Source organism: Apteryx rowi, unplaced genomic scaffold (genome assembly GCF_003343035.1).
Source record: "Apteryx rowi isolate R43461 unplaced genomic scaffold, aptRow1 scaffold_90, whole genome shotgun sequence".
Classification (NCBI taxonomy): domain Eukaryota; kingdom Metazoa; phylum Chordata; class Aves; order Apterygiformes; family Apterygidae; genus Apteryx; species Apteryx rowi.
In genome coordinates this window covers 2,305,142-2,315,022 of record NW_020451205.1, presented here as the reverse complement: position 1 = coordinate 2,315,022, position 9,881 = coordinate 2,305,142, and the positions used below count along the sequence as shown (strand labels likewise).

The window sequence follows — 9,881 nt, the reverse complement described above, 5'->3', positions numbered from 1 at the left end:
TGCCTCCCAGGGAAGCCACCTTTGCCCTCCACCATCAACCCCTGCCCTCGCGTGCTCGCCTCTGCCCACGCACGTCCCTCATCTCCCCAGCTCTGACAAGCAGCCCTGCTAATTACCAGCTACGGCACCGCGAGCATTTCTACCCTGTCTTGTAAAGCTTCCCAGGCCTGCGCGCGCCTGGCGGTGATTTACAGCCGCACACCGCTCCCCGGCCTCTCTGCCCGGGAGAGCTGCTCCTGGAGCTGTTATTCAGCACAAGCCAGGCCTGGAAAAGCGAGGGCTCAGCCATGCTCGCAGGATCTGGGGCAGACAAAACAGATTAGACCCTGGCAGCTGGGACGGCAGGATCAGTCCCAAGCCTGCCGCCGGATTTTACCAGTAAATCACCTCCCTGGACTTTGCTGAAATCAGGGCTGGTGAGAGGCGAGCGCGTGAACGGGGGCTCGCCAGGGACCATCCCGCTCCACTGGCCATCCCCGGGCCCTGCTCTCCGACCTCGGAGGGCTGGCGCCTGCCGTGCCGGGGGAGGCACCTCCCAGGCGAAGGTGGCCGAGCCCGGCGTGACCGGGGACCCTCCCGCGCAGGGAGGGACGGGACCCCGCAGAGTTCCCACGTCCCTAGTCCAGCACCGTGTGGCTCTGCCTGTCCCCTGGGCAGGTGATAAACTCCTCCATGGCATGGAAGCAAACAAGGAAAAAACCCTAAAGAGCAGCAGAAGAGACAGGAGCAGGCACAGTGGGGTGGAAAGGCGGCGTGTCCCCTCTGGGTATGCTTTGGTAAGAGGCCGTTAACAGTCAGCAGGACAGAGAGGCTGCAGAGGAGCAGGCAGAGATGGAAACCACTTTGCAGAGAGCTGGAAATGCAGGTGAGGAAGGGACCGAGCCAGAGACTTGATGCTCCATAAAGTTTCCAGGCAAGAGAAGAGAGAAAGCACCAGAGGCCCTGCCGGTTCGCTTGGGCTCCTGTAACCGCTGCGCAGGAGTCTGCGTGCGGGGGCTGGCTGGACGTCCCCAGCCAGCGCCGCCCCCCCGGGCTGGCTGCGCTCCCAGGAGCCCGCGCGGTGCAAACACGCGGCTCCCATTACACGGGCTCGCCAGCGCTTCGTCTCGCGCTCCCCGAGGCTTCAGCTTCGCTGCCGAGACAGGGCCTGCCGCTGGCGGAGAGACTCCTGCCGGACCTGGGGGCCTGCCCACGCACAGGCACCGTCCTGAAAGCCTCCGAGCTATTTTTTTTTCTTTTTCTTTTTTTTGGTTGGTTTAGCTTTTTGCACACCCATGAGCAGTTAGAGCCAACTTGGCCAGYGGAGGGAAGCCGAAAACATATGTTTCCTCTTTGACACCGCTACTTGTAGTAAAAAGAAGGTTTCCACACCTGCGGCTCGATTCCTGCGTTCCTGGTGGAGTAGGACGGTCTGGGCGCCTGGAAGCCTCCCTTCGCTCTGGGTGACAGCATGCGGCACGGGGAGGCAAGGAGCACGTCAGTCTGGGCCCCGGGGCCGGGCTGGCCATCATGGGTCAGGGGCACAGCCCCAGCAGCTGCAGGGAATGGGCCAGAGGGGGGCCTGCCGGCACCGGACCCCACGGGGCGATGCCAGACGGGGGATGGAGGCAAGGGAGATGTGGGGCAGGAGGTCTGCTGGGGGCACAGATAGGCGTCGGGAAGCACGGGCCTGGGCGGAGGCGTCCCGCGGGGCATGGACCTCAGGGGCCCTTTGGATGGGGAGAGGATGAAGAGTGAAGACTGGAGCTGGTAGGGCTGGTGCTTGGAGATCTCCAGCTCCTTCTGGGAGACCTCATTCTCTACCAGGCCCCCTCCATACAGAGATGCCGGAGGGGTTTTGGAGGGCCTGGAGGGACTCTTGATGGGGTGCCTGGAGATCATAGGTGACACGCAAGCATTGGCATCGTATTTCCAGGAGGGAGGCAGAGACATGGTGGGCGATGGGGACCGCAGCAGGTCAGGCTGAGACGGAGCCTCAATGATGAACTTCTCCATCCTTGACTGCCTCCTGGCGAAGAGCTCGGCTCCTTTCCCTCGTGCCTCGGTGAGGTTGTGGCTGGGCTTGATCTGGGGCTTCGGCTGGATAGTTGGGGACTTGAGGCAGGAGGACCACGCAGGAGTGTCCTCGGCTGGTGAGAGGTGCTGCCCGCCCCTGGCCGTGTTGCTGGCGAGGAAGTTGGCAGCTTCTGCCCCGAGCGCGAATGGCTCTTCCTCAGCACCGGCCTCTCCCTGCTCCTTCTGCTTCTTTTTGATGTCTGCGTTCTGGACCAAATCCAGCAGATCAGGGTTCGGGCCCAACTTTGGCTTCTCGACAAAAGTGAACATGGACTTTTTATTGGCTCTCCGGGCAACGGACTCCTCCAGGATCCCCGTTTTGGGCAGAGGGGCCGGGCTGCCGCCTCCGCAGGCGGGACCCTGCGGCAGGAGAGGTTTCTGCTCGGCAGCGGGGTACAGCGCCGAATACGCAGGTGGTGACCGGACCCGAGTGAGCGGCGGGGGGCTGGTCAGGGTCTCCGCGTAGGTGGGCGGCGGGGGCAGTTCGGGCGCCGGGCCCTGCTCTGTGGGCTGGCTTTTCACCGCGGACGCCTGGATCCCGAACGGCCTGGCCGTCCTGTTCTTCACAGGCTGGGGTTTYGCCAAGGTGAGGTGGACCTCGTAGTATTGCTTGCCGTGCGTCCCGTTCGGCTTCTTGCCGTTTGCCGGTGTGGCTGTGCCCGCGTCGGCCGCGGGCACGCTCTGCTCCCTGCCCGTCCCCTCGCCGTTCTTCTGCGGCCCGGGCATGGGCGCGCTCGGCGGGCAGGCGGTCTGCGTCTGCCCGGACCTCGCGGCCTCGCTCCGTGTCCCGCCGGTCCCCTGCTCATGCACGCCGTTGGCCGGCGCCATGTTCTCCTTCAGGTAGACGCTCAGTGGGACCTGCTGCAGTGGGTCAGCTGGCGGCTCCTCGCGGTGGGGCACCTCCGTCTGCACCCCGTCGCGCTGCATCCCCGGGCCGCCGGCTCCCTCCACGCCGCCTCGCCGGGGCGCTCCGGCGGGGGCCCCGCAGCCTGCGGGCGCCGGGCTCAGCGGCAGCCCCGCGCCATGGCGAGCACCGGCTCCCGCGGCAGCCACCCAGGCGAGCTCGTCGAGGCGCTGCTTGCGCCGGTGGAAGAGCAGCGCGCCCTTGGAGCTGGCGCCGGGCGCCGTGGTGAGCTGGGCCACGATCCGCCGGCTCCGTGCCTTCGCCTCCTTCAGCTCCTTCTCGGAGAGGCTGGCGCTCCGGGAGACACCTGGGGAGAGGGGGGAGTGCGGGTTAGTGCGGGACCCCCGCCGGCCCCATGTGGGCACATACGAGTTTTCCAGTGGCCCCTTGTCCCCACGCCTGGCCACGCGGCTGCAGCCTCTCCCAGCCACTCCCGGCCCTCTCTCCTGGCGGGACAGCGGCTGGGAAAAAAACTGCAGGCGCCCCAGCCGGCCACGGGGCAGTTTGTTTTGCTGGGCTCAGCGCTGTGCACGCAGTGACCGTATGGGAAAGGAATTTCTCAGAAGACTTCAGAAGGTCTCAGGTTGCAGTTTGCACGGATTCGGCCCCTGGTGCAAGCACGTCCCTCCTCCTGGGCCCCCTCCCCAAATCCTGGCCCACTCTGCCACGGCGCAGGCAGGGGAACAGCCGGAGCCGGGAGACGCGGCTGTCCCTCTCGGCGTCAGCCGGACGGGACCACGCAACGGGGCTGGTGGGCAGCGCCAGGCCAGGCTGGGACTTGCTTGTGAAGCGGCACAAGGTGGCAGCCGCCGCTAGAGGAGCCGCGCGCGTCAGCCCGCCCGAGCGACGTGCCAAGCTCATTCCTTACGAGACCACAAACGTGCTAAAAACAGCCAGCCAAGGGCCTGCTGAACCCCGCGAAAGCCCCTCAGGGCGCTGCCGGGCTTCGCAAACGCTGGCCGAAAGGTCAGAGCAAAAGCTGGTTCTCACGTCCAGAAGGACGTGAAATTGCAGGGAACGCGTTTTCGCCGGCTGAGCAATTTCCCGCGAGCGCGTCCCGAGCCTCCCGCGACCCAGCCCGTCTGGACGCGGGGCCCGAGGGCAGCCGTGAAGCCCGCCCAGCCCCAACGGCGACGCTGCCCGCGGCAGCGGGGYGAGAGGCGACGCTGCTCGGCCCTCCCGGCGCCCCCCGAAACGCGGGCGGCCGCAGCCGGGGCTCAGCACAGCAGCTCCCGTCCTCCTCCCAGCGGCTTTTTAGCCAAAGCCGGGTCTGCAGAGCGGCCCCGCTCCCCGCACGGCCAGCCAGCCCGGGAGCTAGCGCGGATCGGAGGTTAGAGACGGGGATGGGGAGAGAGAGGGGGTGGTAGGATGAGAGGCAGTGGTGTGAACAGGGCAGTTTCTGGCTTGTCTCCTGCCTTTTTCTTCCTGCCCCTGGCTGTTTGAGACGCCCTTGCAGAAATAATCAATGCTCAGGTTGGCTTGCATCCCTTGTTTGGCTGCAGGCCGTCAGCTTCTTCCCCRGTGCCCCCCGAGGGGTGCCCCCAGCCTGGGCAGGGGCCCGCACTATCCCCCGCGGTGGGGCTCCCGCGGCCCCTCGCACCCTCGGCTGCGAGGGCTGGCCCCAGGCTGGGCTGCGGCGGAGGAGACGGAGGTGGGTGGCCAGGGCCGCCTGCCCCGAGCCCAGCTCCTCCGAGCCCAGCCAGCGTCCACTCCCCTTCGGTTCACATGTTTTTCATTTTCTTGCCTTCTGTGCTGCTTGGGAGCCTTCCAGGATATTTTAAGCAGTGGTTCAGCCTACCAGCAAAAGGAAGGGATGAATGACTAAGCCAAATCCTTCCAGCAAGCTCCTGGTGAAGCAGGAAAGCTGCTCTGAGCTGGGCATCTCCTCTTCCTCAGCACCCACACTGCCTTCCCCAGCACCCACAGACAGCTGCTGGCAGCAAGTCCCTGCCTACAGACACATTTCCTTGCCTTGGTTCCTTGACTCAGGTATGGCCCAACACACCCTGGGCTGCCCCTGATGCACCCTGCTAGACGGGTGCCTCCTGCGTGCCGCAGCGTCGCAGGGACCTGCCCCAGGACCGCTAAGGCGAGCAGGAGACGCTCCCTCTGCGGAGAGTTGTGGCTCCAGCTGGAGCATTTCCGATCCACCGAGGAAATTCATCTGCACCCTGCCTTTGCTTGGGGTGTTTCCAGCAGTACCCCGTCCTCCTGCTTTGCCCCTGAACGATTGCTCAGACCGACATGGCCACGTCCTCAGGACACGGCACCTGGGCAGGTCACTGCGGGCTGCTCCGGCGCTCTTAGCCTGCAGTCACAGCCCGCTCCGACCCATATTCTTTTAGTCTCTGTCTTTATGGAAACCCTTGGGGTTTTCCCCACATTGCAAAGCCTGAAGCTTGCAGCCTCCCTGGGTGCTCACTCAGGGAGCAGCTGCATCCAACACTGCTCCTCTGGAAGGCAGCGCTCTGCCGAGGAAATTGTCTGACCCTCTTCTGGCTGCCRGGAGGAGAAGGAAGAAAACCCAGCCTGGGTGGCTCCGGCGAAGGCAAGTGCTGCCCTCCCTCCCGCACTGATTTACAAGGTGCTGCCAGCTCCCAAGGCTGATTAACGCTGTTGCCGGCAAGCTGTGACATGCACTTCGCAGCCAGGCCACTGCGCCCAGCCACTGTCCCCTCCCTGCGCGGCTCTGCTCCGGCAGGATGTAAATTCCTGCCCTCCGTCTCGGAGCAGATCTCGCTGCTCTCCAGAAATAGCTCCTCTCCCACCTTGCCCCCTCCTCACCCAGACCCACCACCCTCCGCTCCGGCCGCACGGAGGAAGGCGGCCAGGGAGGAGGAGGAGGAGGAGGAGGGTGGATCTAGCCTTCAGCCCACCCAGGAGAGGCGAAGGAGCTGGGCTGCCGGCGGTGGGAGGATTTTGGCTGGGCGAGGGGGAGAGAAGGCAGAAATGCCAATGGAAACTCTCTGCTGGAAGCGATGAGCACGCCTGAAGCAGCGACAGCGGCGTCCAAACTCCCCCGTTTGAAACCAGCCTTGTTCAGCGCAACATTTCTATTTGCTTTGGCTGCGGCGCAGCGCGGGGAAGCGGCTTCCTCCGGCGGGCTGCGAGGCCGGGCTGGCTGGAGGGCGGCCAGCACCACCAGCTCCCCTCGCCGCTGGGGCGCCCTCACCGCCCCGCTCTCCGAGGCGAGGGAGAGATACGGCCGAGGAGCTGTTGAGAAACAAGCCGCAGGCTCCAGATGTCTGCGAATTTCATGCTCAGACGGGAGCCGCGCTGTGCGCATCCACGCCTTCTCGGAGGCCAAGGCCGCCTAAGACGCAGAGCTCTCGGCAGAGCCATTTCGGAGCCTCTCGCTCTTGCTACTGCCTTTCAATAGCAACGGAGGAGCCTTGCAGGATCCCTTCCTCGCTGAGGGATGACTCAGCTCTTGGCCAGCAAATTGCTGCCTGGACTAGCTGCCGGCCAGGCCCAGGGGCTAACGCCTTCCTCATGCAGCCGGATGGCATCACGGGCACGTGTGGGCACATAAGACCCATGCGCAGGATGGACGGGTCAGTGCCCCGAGCGTGCACCGAGCCCAGCGCTGCCGCCAGCTCAGCGGTTCCTCCTCGAGCCTCTGCCCGCAGCCCCCACGGCACTGGCACCAGCGGGGCGGCTCCCGCAGCCCGCAGATGCCGCMGGTCCCTGCTCCAGCCTCAGCCGCCCTCCCGGGCCGATTGCTCGGCCAGAGGAGATCTGCAAGGTAGGACCGCCAGCCTGAACCCCCGGCCCTGCTGTCCGCTCCCGACGTCCCCTTACAGACCCCCATCCCCGTACCCCCCGCAAGGCTGCTCAAACAGCCGCCCTGGGCCCTGTGTCCATTTTGTGCGAGCCATTGCACAGCTTCTCCCTCCGCGCTCGGTGGAAAGGGATTGCTGGCAATAATAATAGCGATGGTGGTGTTAATAATCGTTCTTAGCATCTGATTTTTATTGCACAGATGGAGAGCACTGGACCCTCTGGCAGCCCAGAGGAAATTACAGAGAATAAGATTATTATGCGTTATTACTCTCCGTGCTCCGTGCACACACTCCCATGCACACAGCCCTGGTTACATGCGCCCGGGACTGCCTGTCTCCCCCTGCCACCTCACTGTACTGATTTCAGCCGTGGGATGAAGCTATTCAACCTGGCACAAGAGTATTTAGCCCTCTGGAGGGACCCTCCGTCCCCTGGCATCAGGAACCGGTCCCCAGCCTGTCCCGGGCGGCATGGCCTCGGTGCCGGCAGACGGGGCCACTCGCTGCACCCCTTGCTCCCCTCCCGGCTGCAGGAGCCGCGGGAAAGGAGCCCTTAATCCTTCCCCTGCCACCTCTGACAGCCGGAGAGCTTCAGCCGGGCTTTGTAGCTGTGCGGTTTCCCCCCAGGCCCCAGGCAGACGGGATGGAGTGCAACGCGGTGAAAACGTCCAGGTGTTGGAGAGGAGGGAGGAGGGGCGCACACGGGGCTGAAGGGAGCCCGACCGGCACGGAGAAAGGGCTAAAGCAGAACTATATATGGCCAAGGGCGTCCAGGGCTTGCGCGACACTGGAAACCGGCTTCCGGCCATTAAGAGGCGGCTAGGAAAAAATCCAAGTCCAACGAGTGACTTGCTCTTCTTGCGTTCTTCCAGTCTTCCTTCCTTCCTTCCTTCCCACGGCCGCTCACCGGCTCGCCACCGCGCTGAGCTCGGGGAGGATACGTCGCCCGTTTCCAAATGTCCTGGCTTCTTCCAAGAACAATGAATTCAGCCCCGCCAGCCCTCGCTGCAGCCCGCGCCCTGCTTCGGGGGCTCCCCAGGGGCGTCCCCCAGCAAGCCCTGATCCTGTGGCACCCGTGAGCTCCCCGACCCCCTCCTGCTCCGGCAATCCCRGGCAGCAGGGAGCCGGCGGGGAAGGAGATGCTCTCTCCCGCCCTGCAGAGCTGGTGAACTCCCGGCTCTTGAAACACCACGACCTGCCGGCCACCAGCCAGGCGAGCGCTTCGAGTGCTGTTTTGGGGGCCCCTCTCACCCCTCTGGGTGCAGAGCAGGGCTTCCCCATGGCAGGCAGTGGCGTCGCCRTTCTGCTACACCCCCTGAAATAGCAGAGATTTACTGGGAAGGGCTCCAAAATCCAAATCTCCCTCCAGCTCACTGCCTGGCCTGCCTTTGCACTTCATCTTAAGAAAGAGGAACCTATAGCTCTCTGTCTATATATTTATATAGGCACTCGCTCCTTGGGTTTCCAGTTGCCCCAGGAATGACTTCCAGCAACATCCCCGAAGTGCCGGGCTTAACAGCTTCTTACCAAGCTGTCAGTTAACCTTCCTGCAACAAGTACAGCGTGCTCCCCTCCAGGGTGAGGATGATGAGGGTGACGAAAGGCATGTTTGTTGCTCTCCTCTCACAGCCAACTGACAAACAAAATTCCTTCTGGCTCAGGTTTCCATGCAGAGGACAGGTCCCCTTGCACAGGGCTGCTGGAGAGCATCTAAAATACATGCAGCAAGGCTGGACTCACCATGAGACTCCAAAAAACGGTGAAAGATGTATCAGACACTGCCTGCAGCCTGTCCTACCCTGACACTGACCTCCAGAGCCTTGCTCTCAGCTGGACCAGATCAGGATCTGGCCCCAAATTGCAGGGAGGGGAGATACCCCAGGCCTCTCTGAGCCAACCAGTTCAACAGATTCAGTTGAAGCTGCCGGTTTTGAGATAGCCAGGATGTCACAGCACGTCCGTTCAGGCCAGCTGATGGTTTGCAATGGGAAACCCCAGCAAAAAACAGCTCCCGGGCCAAAGTGCAACATACTCAGCTCAGCTGTGCTGTGGATAAGCACAAAATCAGAGAATTCTGCAGAAATCTTGGGAAGAAAATAGTGACTTGGAAGTTGTCACCTTGCAGTCTGGGTGGTTGCTAGCACCAGGCATGATGGYGAAAAGTCCCATGAGAACGTTAATGCTAACGGTTAATGGAGTCTCCGGATGGGGCTGACGGGCTAGGACCAGACACGTGAAATCTCAGGCTCCAGAGCTGGCACGTGACTTCAAATACTTTGATTCAGGATCTCCATCTGCAGCCTGCTACTGGTTTGGAAGTACGGCCATCCAAAGGTTGCAATCCCCCTCACAGGCGGCCGGTCCRAGGCGGGTGAATGAAGGAGGCTCAGGAGGCAGAACAGCCTGACTGGCCCCACAGAGCCGAGGGCTGGCGCAGCACGGACGAGAATTTGGGGGAAACTCAAAATCCACCTTCGACAATAGAAAAGCAGCTGCCATCCGTAACGCACAGATGCTTTTCCAGATTTTGAACGTTCGTCAGGCTGCTGTCCGGGGTCAGCCCAAACGGCATCTCTCGCCCTCCCCCAGGGCAGGGCACAGCTGAACGGATGCCCCCTCCCTCGCTATGCAATTCTCCGGCAAAAAACAGAATTAAGAGAAAACCCGCCTCTAGAGAGGGACGCGCACAAGCATTTCCGAGTGCCTGCGCCGAGCCTCCTCGCAGCTCCCACAGGCAGGCCTGCGGAGCAGCAGCTCTCCCCAGACAGGCTCCCGCGCGGCTCTGTCCAGATGTGCCCAGATGCTCCGGGGGAGGGCGGCAGGGCTCACCCCCGTGGCAGGCTCGCCTCCGCTAACCTCCCTCGCTCTCCTTCCGGGCGGGGATTCGGGATGAGATTAGGGGGAGAGAGCTGCAGCTGGCAGGATCACCTGCACCGTGTCCCAGCAACATGAATCCCACTCCCGAGCACCATGACTGCTCTGCACTTTGCATCCGCGATGTTTCCTAAAGCGCCCGAGCGATCCCGTGACAGCATTTGCAACCTGTGGCAGGGAGACCCTGAGTCAGCTCTCCACAGGTCAGCTGGGTAATAAGCACCTCGCCCGGGGTCGGAGCCAGCCCTAAATCACATCTACACCCA

At 63.2% G+C, this 9,881-nt stretch overlaps 1 protein-coding gene across 1 annotated transcript in view; it reads right to left on the bottom strand.

Annotated features, from left to right (window-relative positions):
- Positions 1 to 9,881, bottom strand: part of SYNPO (synaptopodin) — a 16,988-nt gene that overhangs the window by 1,417 nt on the left and 5,690 nt on the right. Inside the window, exon 2 of the mRNA XM_026091370.1 lies at positions 1,372 to 3,266. Within this exon, the coding sequence (XP_025947155.1) occupies positions 1,372 to 3,266 (1,895 nt within the window). The remainder of the gene's footprint in view (positions 1 to 1,371; positions 3,267 to 9,881) is intronic.